The sequence below is a fragment of the Myxocyprinus asiaticus genome, chromosome 1, assembly GCF_019703515.2.
Source record: "Myxocyprinus asiaticus isolate MX2 ecotype Aquarium Trade chromosome 1, UBuf_Myxa_2, whole genome shotgun sequence".
NCBI classification, from domain to species: Eukaryota; Metazoa; Chordata; class Actinopteri; order Cypriniformes; family Catostomidae; genus Myxocyprinus; species Myxocyprinus asiaticus.
In genome coordinates this window covers 11,892,172-11,909,532 of record NC_059344.1, presented here as the reverse complement: position 1 = coordinate 11,909,532, position 17,361 = coordinate 11,892,172, and the positions used below count along the sequence as shown (strand labels likewise).

The 17,361-nt window shown below is 38.2% G+C and overlaps 1 protein-coding gene across 9 annotated transcripts in view; it reads left to right on the top strand.

The window, feature by feature from the left end:
* The first annotated feature begins 8,787 nt into the window (after positions 1-8,787).
* Positions 8,788-17,361, top strand: part of LOC127443966 (60S acidic ribosomal protein P2-like) — a 67,808-nt gene continuing 59,234 nt past the window's right edge. For 8 of the 9 annotated variants that reach the window (XM_051703612.1, XM_051703401.1, XM_051703322.1 and 5 more), the window contains exons 1-3: positions 8,839-8,883; positions 11,737-11,859; positions 11,985-12,033. In XM_051703612.1, the coding sequence (XP_051559572.1) occupies positions 11,737-11,859; positions 11,985-12,033 (172 nt within the window). In that variant the 5' untranslated portion in view covers positions 8,839-8,883. Of the gene's footprint in view, positions 8,884-11,736; positions 11,860-11,984; positions 12,034-17,361 lie in introns of all 9 variants that reach the window. The other variant, XM_051703085.1, reaches the window with a different exon arrangement.

Genomic DNA, 17,361 nt, shown 5'->3' with positions numbered 1-17,361 from the left:
TCTGGATGGAAATTTACTTTCAAAAATAACCCTACCCAAAGATATACTATTTATTTACAGTATACAGTATATTTATTAACCCCTTCAGAGTGACAAGACCTGATCACTGCTGGCTGACTGTATATTTTCCCACTTATTACATGGCTACATGGCAAATAAATGAACAAATGGACATGAACTTGTTTTAAATTGAAATTGTTTTATTATGTGAGAAGCAGACTGTTGTATAATACGAGGGGAAATTGGTTGCCTTGGGCAGCGGTCAGTTTTACAGTTTAGCGGTCAATGTAAAAACATATTTGACCACAGAATGCTACGACTGACCAATCAAAATCAAGTACTGCACAGAGCTGTGTAATATATAGGTCTATATATATATATATATATATATATATATATATGAGAGAGAGAGAGAGAGAGAGAGAGAGAGAGAGAGAGGGAGGAGCTCCTAGCGAAATGAAAGAGTGAATAAAAGACATGAAAAGAGAGGGGATACTGAGAAGAAAAAGGAATGGAAGATAGAGCTTTTCTAACCATGAACGAAATGATCTAAAACCAACATACAGTACTCACACATACTCGCCTTGACATAATATAGCACTGTACCTCTGTATATTCCAAAGAACCCCTCTGATTGGATGTTTTTTATAAGACAGTCAGACCTGTAAATCAAACACATCCACAAACAAAAGTCCATAAGCACATCTATTAATCAGGAACAGGTCACACAAACAGTGACAGAGGCATAAAACATACATGCTACTGTAGATGCGAAATCAGTTTTGCTGGTTTTGGAGGCGCATTTTAGACAAATCAATTGGAAATGTACAAGTAACGCCAATCAATCCAGCAATGCCTCCATTGATGAGTTTAGCTGGCAGGCTGAGAAAACATGGTACACATTAATCCATTGTAGGAAAGAAAACATCGTCCCTTTATTTTGGGAAAGCATTGTCTTTAAAGGCCACATAAATGTTATTTTTATTATCTATTATTTAAATTGTAATTTAGGAATAGCTGTACTTGGTGTGGTGGGTCATTCCTTGTGTGCAGAACAATTTTATATCCCCTGGTACCGAAACACTGGCAATTTCTTAAAAAAAGTATTCCAGATCATTCTTCATTTGTTATTTCTCGAGCTGGAATGTTTCAAACAAATGTTTTCTTGGGAATATTGATTCAGCTAGGAATCAGTTTATAGGTTTTCCTCAATATTATATCCTCAGTGTCACTTTCCATCATACAGGTTTTTAATAATAGTCTTTAATAGACTTTTTTTTATATAATTGTACAACAGTGCAACAAATGCTAGTACTGCAGCAATGTTTATCAGTTTGGTTGCTAGGAGAAGTCTCTGGTGACAACTGAACACCTGTTGAGCATGTCAGTTTTGTTTGCTTAAACGTCATCTTCCGAGCATCGTGCAATACCTTTATTTTCAGAGATTGGAGGTATTGCATTACTGTCATCGGTAGGTGTGACCTGGAGCTCTGCAGTCAACATGAACACAGTGGTGTGCAGAGTTATTAGCGAGCTGGTGCAAACTTACCTACATCTGTATGATCATTCGTGGAAAGACATTTTCCAAGAATATGTCAAGATTTTTTTTTTGTTTGTTTGTTTAATTGTTTGTTTGTTTGTTTGTTTAATTAGTCTACAAAAGGAATCTGAGGCATTGATAACATATTTTAATGTCACATTAGTAAAGGTTTTAGATGTAGTCAGAGGTGTCATGCCCATAGACTGAGAAGGCACGTTCCCCCATAGATTTTTGAGCCAAGAGGATTTTTAATGGATTATTTGAACTTCCAAAAACATATTTGTACTGTCCATAATTAAATAAAATCATTATTGCATGAAAAAAGAATGTCTGTGGCAGAAATCTTTATTCACATGTCTAAATTCAGCATTCTGTCAGTCCTATATGTTCCTATGTGCAGCGTCCCGTGGTTGCTTTGGAAATCACACTCATGCACAGGGAAGTTCGAGCATCAAAGGAAAGTGTGGTGTTACGGAAATAAAAACGAATTAATTGCATCAACTTCAGAGCAGTTAGCGTTTGCCAACTATGTGTGATCTCTGTGGAACAGTCAATCAGTTTTTTTTTAGTCTAATATAGATTATGATTATGTTTTTGTTTAATCGGTCGCTGTTCATTTACTTTGGTGCTAAAATGCATTTTACAGGTTTAGTGGTGTCTTTAAACTCTTTTCTTCATGTTTAAAGAAAGCAGTGGCTTTCCAGTCATTTTATTTATTTTTATGAAGTACAATTGTTTTTTAGTTCATTGAGATGTATTAAGAAGAAGAATGCCACTAAATTATTTAATTTAGTAGAAAGCCTTGGAACCTAACTTTGATTTGTTGTTAGTTGAGATGTTTATCATAATGCTTTGGTGCCTTGTTTGTTGTATATTTGACATTTTTGCACACAAAAAAAGATTGGTGGCTGACCATGGTGCCCCCTAAAAAAATAGGTGCATAACACCCCTGCATGTAGTCTTGTTCATCCTCATATTGAAATGCTCCTCTAAACACCTCCCACAGCGGAGTGTGGGCAATGTATGCCAGGGCCTTTAAGGTATAAAATGTTCATTTGTACTTTATACAGTAATTATAACCCATTTCCCTTTTGATAAAACTCACCTGATCTTCTTGTAAGCCATTGACAAATCAAGAGAAGGTGATCAATGTGACAGACCAGCTACTGTATCTTTCAGTCTCATTGTATTGTATTTGCACATATTTTTCAAATGTGTCAAAAAAAAAAAACATGATCGAACTTAGGTAAGTTGTTGTTGATACTAAAGTCCAACTAGTTTCTTTTACTGCTCCAGTATGGGCATTTAATAAGCAAGGAAGTCCATCAAGGCCAGAGAGAAGACACAGGAACAGAGCAGGACTTCAGGTAGGTTGACTGCCTCCTCTCTGAAGTAACATTGCGATGCCTAAAAAAGTCATAAAGAAGCTCACCATTACCATACCTTTGGAATGATAGTAAGAGGAAGATTACTGAAAATCAATTAAAAACAAATCAACAGTCACACATTTTCAACGCAGCATTTGAACAGTCAGAGTTTCATTAGTCCACCACAGGGTTTAGATTATATAATCAGTTTTCCCTCTTAGATGAACTTGTACGTTTCCTCTATAGTTCTCGAAACATTTGCCCAAATGTGTTTGTGTGTGCACACTTAAGGGGTCCACTTTATTGTTGTGTGTGTCCAAATGAGTTTCTTTCTGCATGTGTCTGTGGGGTGTGAGTGTGAGGGTACATTTAAACATTTGTTTGTTTCATGCGTATCTTTTTTGAGCACTCATGCATAAACAAAGGATAAAATGTGTGTTTCTGCAACCATGGCAACTACTGACTACACTATAAACATCACAATGTTTTCTGGACTTCAATGTGACAGTGAACTCTTGGACACTTCAGAGCAGCAGTATGCAGGATCAAAGACTGAATCTGACAGCAGCACAGACCTACGGCAGACTCCATCAAAGCTGCTCACATACAGTCTGGCCTGTACAAATATCCATTAGTGAAAATGCAGCATAGTGGAAGAAAAAAAAAAAAAAAAATACTATGATAATGAAAGGGTCTTCTTAGACTTTTTTTTTTTTTCTGTAAAAGGATCTCTCTGGGGTGATGAATGCTCAGTAATCCACAAGAAAAATTGGTACTTTCCATGAACATGGTACAAAATAGCCTTGAAACTTTAAAGTTAAAATTTGTTAAATTGAAACAAAATACCAGTGAAAAGAGGTGCTTAACCCTTGAAGGACCTTCCGGGTCAATTTGACCCGTTTTAGATTTAAACACTGATTTGCATCAATTGAACTTTAACTTTTCGGCCTGAAACTTCATGACATCCTCTATGGAGGTGATCTGAACCTGATGATGTAAAAATGACTAATTTTATGTTTTTTAAAAGAAAGCTATAAAAAAAAGTCCCTTCGTAGACCCTCGTGTCAATTTGACCTGGTTATATAAAGACATGCAAGAAAGCTGCAAAACGTTAGTGAATTTCCAAAAAGTACACTCATACTCATAGTTGCATGCACACAAACTTTCTACATTAATGAGGGAAAACTGGTGTTGTGGATGTGATAGTAGTAAAAGTGGCACTTACATGATTACAGGGGAAACCCATCCACCTGCAGATTTTGGCCTCTGAGACAGAGGTATGGTATCCATTAATGCTGCACGATTGGCTGAATTAAGAATGAAATCTAACTACTAAACAGCAACAGGCTGCGTTCAATAAAACAGTCTGCATTCAGTGCTTTAGTCAGCAATGCGTTATCAAGCGGTGCCTTCTAATATGTGCTGAGCAGCGCAGAAATATTAGATGATTTTTATCATATTACAATTTAAATTGTCTTGACAAACAGTGTAAGATGCCTTTGATAGGTCCTGGATTCTTTCTCTCCCCATCTGTGCAAAACATAGCTGAATGTCAAACCATACTTTCCTTACAAGCCTTACGGGTGTTTTTGAGGGGAAAATGCAGGTGCATTTCAAATTCATAAATACAGGGCTTATGAACACTGGTGTCTCGTCTGTTTGTTTGTTTGTTTGTTTGTTTGTTTTTTTCATGCAGAGCTTCACAGTTTATTTAAAAATGGCATTGCATGACTTGATGATGTTGTGTTTTGTGATGTGAGGCTCTGAGATCTGATACACTACAATCATACACAGAGGTGGTTTGAACAGATGCATTAAACTCTCTCAGTGTCTCAGAGAACAGCACAATAGGTGCATTAATATAGAACATTGATTAAAACTGACTGGAACTACCTGTGCATTAAACTATTTTTAACGCACACATTCCAGCCAATCAGAATCAATCCAGTGTTCGAACAGAATAAAGAATAAATATTTCTTTTATAATTTCTTTGTACAGTAACTATGGTAATGGTTGAATAGTTGATCTTGACAAAAAGCAGTCGACAACGAAATTACAGACATGTGATGTGCTTAAAACTGGTTACTTTCATGCTATGTTAATTTTATGCTGTATAAAATTAATCTAAAACATCTAATAGTTCTCCCTCAAAAGAACAGGGGATTTATGCCATTATTACTTTCAAAAAAGTAGTGGGGACACCATTTTGTGCCCTGTTAATGTAAAGTGCCAATTAAGATTCGCTACTATCTAAGCCACACCACAGCTTTCCATTTGTTTTTGACATTTGTTGACTTTTTTCCATTAATAGTCCATTTAATCTTATTAGTAGCCTAAAAATATGCCAGCAAACTGAAACATATGCCTGCAACATTGGTGGCTGATAATTTTTTTTATTTTTTATTATTGTCTAATCTATAACTCATGACTGACAACTTGGGATTTGTGGCCCTTCCATTAAAACAGCTCTTTAAAATGAAAAAAAGGACAAACAGAAATGTCTTCATCTGTCAATTTGCTTTTCCCTCAAAATACCTTTTCTAGAAGCACTATTATTGAATAGGGTTTTCTTTAAATTCCAAAGCCTCTGAAGCTTTTTATTCTGTGCACTTCACTGTAAAACATTTCAAGTTGGTTAAACTTAGAAACGAAAGTTCACTTGCTGCCTTAAAAACGTGAGTAAACTCAACTTGAAGATAACCTTTGTTTCAACTTGGATAGTTATGTTTTACAAGTTGTTTAACTAATTATCAGTTACTCTGAGTTAAAACAACTTACTATGTTACATTATCAGTTAAAAAAAATGCACTTTATCTTGACAAATAAACATACAATTCCTCACTATTTCAACTCAAACTTTCAAGTTAAGATAACTTAAACTATATTCATATCAATTGCCATTTTAAGTTGAGAGCACTAATGTTTAAAAAAAAAAAATTCTTACATTTATTCTCGTCTTGACTAATAATGGCAAGTCTGCCAGTTTCCTTATTTACACTGAATGAACTTTCAACTTATCTGCTCAAAAATATAAAACTGATTTTAACAAGAACAATGTTACACAAGCTTTAACATTGGCTTGGGAATTCATTCCTAGTAGGACAACAGGTTCTAATAAAGACTGGTTGTAAAAACATCCATTTCATCAAAATAATATCCAGGTTTCTCCAATGTTTTACAGAACTGGTGTAGTCACATTCGCAGAGCACGGTCAATGTGCTGAACTTTTCACCACGCAAGAAAGTGGCAACGTTATTACATTTTATCAACACAAATTAAAAAATACAAATCCACCTCCTCGCCGCCTTCGTGTTACTCAACAGAAAATCAGCTACTCTAGCTCACTCAAAAAGGCGGCAACGTCTCTGTATTTCCCGCTCATTATCACCCCTCCTCCTCCTCCTCCTCCCTCTTCCCCTTTTTCAGCTTAGAACTTACAGACATGAGTTAAATGAACATTGAAAACCCAGACAAAACTCACAAGTAGTCAAGACAATGGATTACTTTAAGTTGAATTTTTTGAAAACTTCTAAACTTGAGTTCAGTATCCAAAACTTGTCATGACAATTGGAGTTAAAGATAAGAAATAAGTTAACATAACTTAATGGGGCTATCATGTTTTACAGTGTACAGCTAAAACAAGCCTGCTGAGTGATGGGTCAAACAAAATGGAGCCAAAGCCACCAGACTCAAATTTATCCTGAATCTACAGGCAGTCCCTACATTGCATCCCATTGAGAGTTTATGTTCAGAAACCCAATACCAACCACTGATAAAACTTACAGGAACAGAGGCTGCTAATGTACAAGGGATGAGAGAGTGAAAGTAAATGAGGGTGTTCAAAGAGGACAGAGGGAGAAAAGACATGGGAGGAAAAATAAGATTGGAGCAGAGCCCGGATGAGTCCCACTGAGTCGTCAGTATTCTCTCTTTTCTATTCACAATGTAGAAAGTCAGTTCTCTTCATGTTCACACAGGTGTCCTAGCAGAGCAGGTTTACATTAACTATCCAAAAAGCATCTAAATAATTTTTGTCTTCATTTTGATCAAAATATCTCGTTTTATCATTTAAAATTGTGTTTTATACTATATGTCTTGAGAATAAATGCCACATGGTTTAATACTGTGCTATCTAATGCAATGACATGCATTCATTCACTGTATCTTGGGTAATTACAAATCAGTGTTACCCTAACAGGGCAGGGAACCTCTTGGGTTTCATAAAGGAACTGCAAAAGATTTGTGAGATTGTGATAGAAATGCTAATGCTGAATTAAATTAAGAAAAAATTAAGGCTTTCTATCTATTTCGCAAATCTTACCTGTCATTTTATGGAAAAGAGCTGCGAAAAGATTCTTCAAAATGTCTCCTTTAATGTTAGAAGAAACAGAAATAGAAGTAGAAATAGAAGAAAGACTCACAAGAACGTCAGTAAATGATGACACAATTTTCATTTTTGTTTGAACTATTACTTTAACATTTCTCACAGTCCTTTTTAACTCATCTGTCACATGTTTTCTACAGTCCACCTAATCTGATATTGACATATTAGACAGCCTGATGGTCTGTATATATCACTAACATTCACACAAAGCTCTGTGTCTGTCAGAGACCATTTCATGATGATTTTTACCACTGACACACTCACACAGTCAAATAAAAGGAACAGTTCCACCAAAAATGAAAAAGATTTCATCATTTACTCAGCCTCATGCTGTTCCAACCCCATATTATTTTATTTTCTCCGTAAAACACAAAATAAGATGTTAGGCAGAATGCCAGGTCAGGCGAAGTCATGTTTTTATTATTATTATTATTATTATTATTATTATTTTATATAATTCGTTAATCACAATGTCAAAACAACATTTTCTCTGTTTCATGAATATTTTTGGGCTTCATATTTTTTTCCCCCTGTTTAGATTTAAGCTGAAAAGCCTATAAAAGGCTATTTAATGGCAGGTTCCCACTGTGACACCTGACTTGAAAATGTTGTTATCATTTATTCACTCTCATGTTGTTCTAAACCTGTACGACTTTCTTTCTTCCGTGGAACACAAAAGGAGATACTAGGCAGAAATTTAGCCTCAGTCACCATTCACTTTCACTGAAAGGATAGATGCAATGAAAGTGAATGGTGACTAAAGCTAACAGTCTGTCTAATCTCTCTTTGTGTTCCATGGAGGAAATAAATTCATATAGGTGTTGAACAATATGAGGGTGAGTAAATTATGACAGAATTTTAATTTTTGGGTGAAATATCCTTTAAAGTATGTTCAAAGAACTGTATATTTTTTACTGGGCAATAAGGGTGAAAACATTCCATACGTTTTTTGAATGTTTGTTTGTTTGTTTGTTTCGTGGCCGAGACTTTAAGGTTTTTGACTATACAGAAACTGACTGAATTACACCCTGAGAAATATTCACTGGGGGTTAAATTGTGACAACTAGGCCCAGTCTCCCCTATTTACCTTATAAATCCTTAATTAAAGGAAAGCGGGTGCCCGAGAGGCGCTTAGTAGAAATCTATTCCACACTAGGACATCAGACAGTCATTTTGGTTTATATGATGATAAACAACGACCTCTGCTGGCCGTTTTTTTTTTTTTTTTTTATTAAAAAAAAAATTTTTTTTTTTTTTTTTCTTATTTATATCATAGAATAGAATAGAATAGAATAGTTTCTTAAAACATATGTTAAAAATGTCATTTTTTTATGTGCATTTTTTTTTTAATTATTATTATTTATTTTATATTGTAATTAACTGTGAATCCGGCCCCAGGTCTTTAATCTCGAACAGACAGAGACAGACTCCGCCCCCGCCCAGGTGATCGACGTGCGTTTCGACCTCTCAATTGGCTCATCGCATGTGACCTCATCAACCACGTCGCATTTCCGGTTTTCGCCGCCTTTCCGCTTCCTTTCCGCCTGAGCTAGCCCGCTAGTGAACACCCGAGACTCCCTCTCTCCGCAAAGTGAGTGAATAAAAACACTGATTTAACAAACACAGATAGGTGGCAAACCAGAGACAAATGCATTGATTCGAAACAATCAAGACCGTCAGATCTTCATCTTTCACAGGGCGATGTACTAATAAAGGTTCTGATTGATTTACAGGCAGCTAGCAGTAGCAGATTCTGCCATGTGGTTTTCTGAACATTATTATCACTCATTCATACTACTAGTATGCATGTCTTTGGCAGCAGAAGAGCTCCGTTTAACCCTTGTTTAACCCTTGTGCGTCAATTTAAAAAAGTTACTCAGAGATCCTTGGAGGATAAAAATGTCAGCGTTAATAAAACTGTCATAATACTATATATTATTATTTTCTACTTCCAATTAGTTCATTTTTTTATACAACATCAGTCCTGATCATAACTACCAAATATTCATTCGTTTTCAGGATTTTAACCCTTTAAATGTCAGTTTATTTATATAATGTCACTTGTTTTTTATGAAAAACAAAACAAAAAAACGACACACGAAATGAATTATTTTCCATTTATTAAATGCTAAGGGGATTTTTTTTTTAAATCAGTCTGGGATATGTCAGTGATAAGCAACAACATTGATTTTGATGCACTATAATATATTTTTTGTGCAGTGTCGTATTTAAAGAAAAAACAATACTCAGTACCTTAAGAGGACAAAAATGTACGTGTCAAAAAACTGCCATTATATTATATATTAATATTATTTTCCACCTTCACTGACTTTTTTTGACCAACATCAGTCCTGATCATAACTACCAAATATTCATTTTCAGGATTTTAACCCTTTAAATGCCAGTTTGTTTATATAATGCCACTGTTGTTTTTACACATACACACAATTTCTCAATACACATATACAAAGCCAAATTGCCAAAAGTATTAGCTCATCTGCCTTTAGACGCATATGAACTTAAGCGATATCCCATTCTTAATCCATAGGGTTTAATATGACGTCGGCCCACCCTTTGCAGCTATAACAGCTTCAACTCTTCTGGGAAGGCTTTCCACAAGGTTTAGGAGTGTGTTTATGGGAATTTTTGACCATTCTTCCAGAAGCGCATTTGTGAGGTCAGACACTGATGTTGGACGAGAAGGCCTGGCTCGCAGTCTTCGCTCTAATTCATCCCAAAGGTGCTCTATCGGGTTGAGGTCAGGACTCTGTGCAGGCCAGTCAAGTTCTTCCACACCAAACTCGCTCATCCATGTCTTTATGGACCTAGCTTTGTGCACTGGTGCGCAGTCATGTTGGAACAGGAAGGGGCCATCCCCAAACTGTTCCCACAAAGTTGGGAGCATGGAATTGTCCAAAATCTCTTGGTATGCTGAAGCATTCAGAGTTCCTTTCACTGGAACTAAGGGGCCAAGCCCAGCTCCTGAAAAAAAACCCCACACCATAATCCCCCCTCCACCAAACTTCACAGTTGGCACAATGCAGTCAGACAAGTACCGTTCTCCTGGCAATCGCCAAACCCAGACTCGTCCATCAGATTGCCAGATGGAGAAGCGTGATTCGTCACTCCAGAGAACGCGTCTCCACTGCTCTAGAGTCCAGTGGCGGCGTGCTTTACACCACTGCATCCGACGCTTTGCATTGCACTTGGTGATGTATGGCTTGGATGCAGCTGCTCGGCCATGGAAACCCATTCCATGAAGCTCTCTACGCACTGTTCTTGAGCTAATCTGAAGGCCACATGAACTTTGGAGGTCTGTAGCGATTGACTCTGCAGAAAGTTGGCGACCTCTGCGCACTATGCGCCTCAGCATCCGCTGACCCCGCTCTGTCATTTTACGTGGCCTACCACTTCGTGGCTGAGTTGCTGTCATTCCCAATTGCTTCCACTTTGTTATAATACCACTGACAGTTGACTGTGGAATATTTAGTAGTGAGGAAATTTCACGACTGGACTTGTTGCAAAGGTGGCATCCTATCACAGTAACCATGCTGGAATTCACTGAGCTCCTGAGAGCCCATTCTTTCACAAATGTTTGTAGAAGCAGTCTGCATGCCTAGGTGCTTCATTTTATACACCTGTGGCCATGGAAGTGATTGGAACACCTGAATTCAATTATTTGGATGGGTGAGCGAATACTTTTGGCAATATAGTGTATTTGCTCCATAGACTAAACATTTGAAAAATGGCGCCATCTGGTGGAAAATATAAAAAATTTACATTTTTGTCCTGAAGGTCCTGAGTGTAACTATTTTGTGTACACAGTGTATTATAGATGTATTATAGGAACTGAGGTTGAAACATCAAAAATACACACCTTTGGTTAACAGCCAAAATGATTGAAAAAATAAAATAAGACAGAAATGTTTCGAAGGTCGCACAAGGGTTAAACGTTTAGGGTTTCCAAAATCTCAAGTTTGTAGTTGTAATTCAGAATGTAGGCTTTTTAATGGATTCCTTTGAATAGACATAGTTTAGAATAGTATGTATCAGAAGTTCAGTTTGCTTTGGACATTCATTTTACATTGGACATCAAGTGGTGACTCAACACTGTACTCAAATTATTGTACAAAAGCTGAACATTTTCTTATAACCGAACATTAATATGTATTAACTTAAGATGCATGCCCCAATAATATGCAAAATGATTAACATGCCACAAACTTAAAAGTAAAATGTAATAGATTTGGTTTGTTACAAGTGAAATGTATTGTAGTCCTAACAAAACACACAATGATGTGGTTGGTTTATTTTATATTTAGCATCACCCATGACCCACCAGTCGAGAACTGCTGGTGTATTTAACACTTGTATATATTGTGTATATATGTGGTTGCCGTTTCACAGTTTGAGTACTTGTGTAACTGTATCAATTTCTCCTAAGATGCGTTACGTGGCTGCTTATCTTCTTGCTGCCCTTGGAGGCAAAGAGAGCCCAAGCACTGGTGACATCAAGAAGATCCTGGAGAGTGTCGGCATTGAGGCTGACAACACCCGCATGGACAGGGTAAAACTATTTGGCCTTATGAAGCCGTTTACAGACTCTCAATTGGTGTGAGAAACTGTCTGTTGGCGTAACTAGAAATTGTGCTTATTTTGCTGCTTATTTGATCTTATCTGCCTTTATTGTAGGTAGTCTCAGAGCTCAATGGCAAAAATGTAGAGGAAGTGATTGCCCAAGGTAAGCTGCTGTTTTTTTTGTTTTTTTTTTATGGAATACTTAATCCAAAAATGAAAATGTTCCTTGTTTACATGCTCTCATTGTTTTTTTGTTTGTCTTGAACACAAAAATAATTTTGAAGAATCTTCACTTTGAGATAAAAACAGTTTGTAGCAGAGTCCTGCACGGGTCTTTTGTAAACACGCATCCGCAGCACTTAACAGAACACCCGACCTGTTTTCCGACAATAGCACAAATTTAATTCTGTACCCGACCCATTTAACATAGACCGATCAGAACAGCACCCGCATTCAAATAAACCTACTACATCAGGTAGACAAACATTGTTTATTTGCTAACATCACACAAGCTATCAAATTAACATTAGGCACTCTGAGTTGGAGCATTTAAGAAAAATAGACACATTACATAATGTTGTGGTTCCAATTAACAGAAAGTGCGTCCATAGTGTAAACAATGCAGAACTTTTGTCTACATACTCCAAATTTCTCCCAAACTTCGGACTTGATTTTAGACAACGAATTATGGACTACCTTGCAATTTCCAATGGTGAGTTTTCTTTACACGTCTTCTAGTTCCATCATAACGATTCGCAATGCATCAGCGTATGTGATATGAGGGAGTTTATGGAGTGCTCCAGCACAGCACGGCTATTACATGCGTCATGTAGACCCTAGACCTAATCACAGACAGAGGTGACTTGATACATTTGAAAGGCACAAAAGGTGTAAAAATATAAAATAATCAAATCAAATCACTTTATTGTCACACAGCCATATACACAAGTGCAATGGTGTGTGAAATTCTTGGGTGCAGTTCCGATCAACATAGCAGTCGTGACAGTGATGAGACATATACCAATTTACAATAACATCAAATTAACACAACGCAATTTAAACATCTGTTATACATAATTAAACTCAACTTAAAACATCAAATTAACACAATTTAAGCATCTGTTATACACATAATTACACTCAACTTAAAACATCAAATTAACACAACACAATTTAAACATCTGTTATACATAATTACACTCAACAATATACAAATAATAACATACACTGTACAGTATACAATATGCTGTTTTTGTTTTTTTGTTTTTTACTATATAGATACTATATAGATACACATTATTCAATAAAAATTAAAAATTAATATATATATATAAAAAAGTGTATATATATATATATATATATATATATATATATATATATATATATATATATATATAGAATGTACAGTATTGTACTGTATTGACATTCAGGCTGTCGGTTGATAGTCAGTTATTAAGAGAGAATATAATATAATAATAATAATATAATTTGACAGTCCGGTGTGAGATAAAAGAGTAATAAAGTGCAGGGCTGATGTATTTTGATCGTGGGAGATCAAGAGTTCAGAAGTCTGATTGCTTGGGGGAAGAAGCTATCATGGAGTCGGCTGGTGCGGGTCCTGATGCTGCGATACCGCCTACCTGATGGTAGCAGTGAGAACAGCCCATGGCTCGGGTGGCTGGAGTCTCTGATGATCCTCCGAGCTTTTTTCACACACCGCCTTGTATATATTTCCTGGAGGGAGGGAAGCTCACCTCCGATGATGTGTTTGGCAGTTCGCACCACCCTTTGCAGTGCTTTGCGGTTGTGGGCGGTGCTATTGCCGTACCAGGCGGAGATACAGCCAGTCAGGATGCTCTCCACAGTGCAGGTGTAGAACCGTGTGAGGATGTGGCGGTTCATTCCAAACTTCCTCAGCCGTCTCAGGAAGAAGAGGCGCTGATGAGCCTTCTTCACAACGACTTCAGTGTGGACGGACCATGTGAGTTCCTCAGTGATGTGGACACCCAGGAACTTGAAGCTGCTGACTCTCTCCACTGGTGCTCCATTGATGGTGATTGGACTGTGTTCTCTGTCTTTTCTTCTTAAGTCCACCACAAGCTCCTTTGTCTTACTGACGTTGAGGGAGAGGTTGTGCTCCTGACACCAGTGTGTCAGAGTGTGCACCTCCTCTCTGTAGGCTGTTTCATCATTGTCAGTGATCAGACCTACCACCGTCGTGTCATCAGCAAACTTAATGATGGCATTGGAGTTATGTGTTGCCACACAGTCATGTGTGTACAGGGAATACAGTAGTGGGCTGAGAACACAGCCCTGTGGGGCTCCAGTGTTGAGGGTCAGTGATGAGGAGATGTTGCTGCCTATTCTAACCACCTGGCGTCTGCTTGACAGGAAGTCCAGGATCCAGCTGCACAGCGAGCTGTTTAAGCCCAGAGCCCGGAGTTTCTCATCTAGCTTGGAGGGCACTATGGTGTTGAATGCTGAGCTGTAGTCTACAAACAGCATTCTCACATAAGTGTTCTTTTTTTCCAGGTGGGAGAGAGCAGTGTGTATTGTAGATGCAATGGCATCATCAGTGGAGCGGTTGTTGCGGTATGCAAACTGCAGCGGGTCAAGATTGAGTGGTAATACAGAGCAGATGTAATCTCTGATTAGTCTCTCAAAACATTTGCTGATGATGGGGGTCAGAGCAACAGGACGCCAGTCATTTAAACAAGTTATTTTTGATTGTTTTGGAACAGGCACAATGGTGGATGTTTTAAAGCATGTGGGGACTACAGACAAAGAGAGGGAAAGGTTGAAAATGTCCGTAAAAACACCAGCCAGCTGGTTCGCGCACGCTCTGATGACGCGGCCCGGAATGCCATCTGGACCCGCGGCTTTGCGGATATTCACCCGTCGGAAGGATCGGGTTACATCCGCTACAGAGACGGAGAGTGAACTAACCTCTGTAGCTTCGGCAGTGAGAGCTCTCTCCGCGAGGGCGGTGTTATTTCCCTCGAAACGAGCATAAAAAGTATTTAGCTCATCCGGTAGAGAGGCAGCGGTGTTCATGGCGGAGTTTTTATTCCCTTTAAAGTCCGTGATGATGTTAATTCCCTGCCACATGCTTCTGGAGTTGGTGGTGTTAAACTGTCCTTCAGTCTTGCTCCTGTACTGGCGTTTTGCTGTTTTGATAGTTTTTCGGAGGGCATAACTGGCTTGTTTATGCTCCTCCACGTTCCCGGAATTAAAAGCGGAGGTCCGCACATTAAGTGCCGCACGAACATCGCTATTGATCCACGGCTTCTGATTCGGATAGATTCGCGCAGTTCTGGTCGGAATCACTTCCTCTATGCACGTTCTGATGAAACACATTACGCTATCAGCGTAAAGCTCGATGTCGTCATCAGAGGCGGACCGGAACATCTCCCAGTCCGTGCGATCAAAACAGTCTTGTAGCGTAGAGTCTGATTGGTCCGACCAGCACTGGATCGTTCTGAGGGTGGGTGCTTCCTGTTTCAATTTCTGCCTGTAAGCGGGCAGAAGCAGAATGGAAGAGTGGTCCGATTTGCCAAATGGTGGGCGGGGGAGGGATTTGTAGCCATCCCGGAACGGAGGGTAGCAATGGTCCAAAACCCGGTCCCCTCGTGTGTTGAAACTAATGTGCTGGTGATATTTTGGTGCGACTGATTTTAAACTGTTAATATAAACAATAAACATTGTTTGACATTATAAAAAAATAGCCTTGGCTATTTGACCTGCAGTCCGCCTGTGTCTATTGATTCCCGCACCACAAATGACAAATGTATATAATTTTCCACCCATTACATAAAATATTAGCGGTTCACCCGTCGGGTACTGCGGGAACCCGCCCCTTTGTAGGACTCGTTTGTGGTGCCGTTATTCCGTGACTTCCAAGCCATTGCACTCAAGAGTTCTACAACTCAATGTTGAGAGTCTATCAGCAGCCATACGATCTCAGAAGACCACAAACCTTGTTGGCTACTTTTATGATGCTTTTACTGCATTTATTTTTGTCCTTTTTGGAGCTTGACAATTGTGGACCTTAAAGGAATATTCCGGGTTCAATACAAGTTAAGCTCAATCGGCAGCATTTATGGCATAATGTTAATTACCACAAAAATTACTTAAGACTTGTCCCTCCTTTTCTTTAAATAAAGCATAAATCTGAGTTCCAGTGAGGCACTTACAATGGAAGTGAAAGGGGGGGCCAAATTTTTAACGTTAAAATACGTATAGCTACAAGATGTAAACAATATCCCTGTTAAAATGATTTTTGTGTAATAATCACTTACTAAACTTTTGTGTAAAGTTATAGCAAATTTTACAACTTCGTTGCCATGATGATGAAATGTCTACAAACCCTGAATCCCTAAAATGACTAAAAATGATTAAAATAAAATAACATAGCTCAAATAATACTTGCGTTTTAACAGAAGAATGAATGCGTGATTTTATAAAATTAAAAGCTTCAAATTTCTGCCTTTAAACCCTGAATATTGGCCTCATTCACTTCCATTGTAAGTGCCTCACTGTAATCTCAGTTTTAGCTTTTTTTTAAAGAAAAGGAGGGATGAGTTGAAGTTAATTTTTGTGGTAATCAACATTATGCCACAAGTGCTGTTGATTGAGCTTAACTTGTTTTGAACCCGGAATATTCCGGGTTTTTCAGAATTCTCATTTGTGTTCTGTGGGGGGGGGTTCGAGTGATATGAGGGTAATAATGACAGAATTTTCATGTGTGGATGGTTTCTTTAATAGGTGGGTGGTGGATGTGTACTGAGTACAGATGTGGAATGAGATCACATTTGATCCCAAGGGGGAACCACTGAACTGGAGTTAAGGCCCGGGTATACTTAGTTTTTCTGCTTTTTGGGTCGGATCGTGTCCGATCGACTGTTTCGCCTTTGAGTATACTCTTTTGACCGCGAGCGAATTTGAACGCATTCGATGCATGAGCACTTACACTGTTTTGTGATACTCTTTTGGTACAGTCAATAGCAGGCATATTTGTCAGCATGTCGAAAGTCTGATGCGTGCCACAAATCGAAATTTGTGGCGCGCAAATGACGGTTTATATCGCGGCGACAATATTAAGTGTAAATCGATAGTCGTATCTATCAGTGGGCATGCTTCACGTGAGACTGAAACCAGGCTTGAGCAGGGGAGTGAGTTGCGGCTGGTAAAATTGCCAGTTATTTGTGCACGCTGGTTTAACGGCAGATTCACTAAAGGAATTATGCAGATCAGGCAACGGCGCAAACGTGCCGCTGATACTTTGCGATTCTGATTTTGTGGGCTGATTCTGTGTGCTCTGTAGCGGAGGATGCAGCAGTCCATTGAGATCTGACACTCTGCCAGGACAGCATAACAGTGATCTAGACTCCTGGATCATCTTTTTAAAATGCCAGGTTGCGCTTGACTACATCGCACATTTGTACTTCTCTCCATTTGATGAATTATTGCTGATATGATCAAAAGAAAAGTC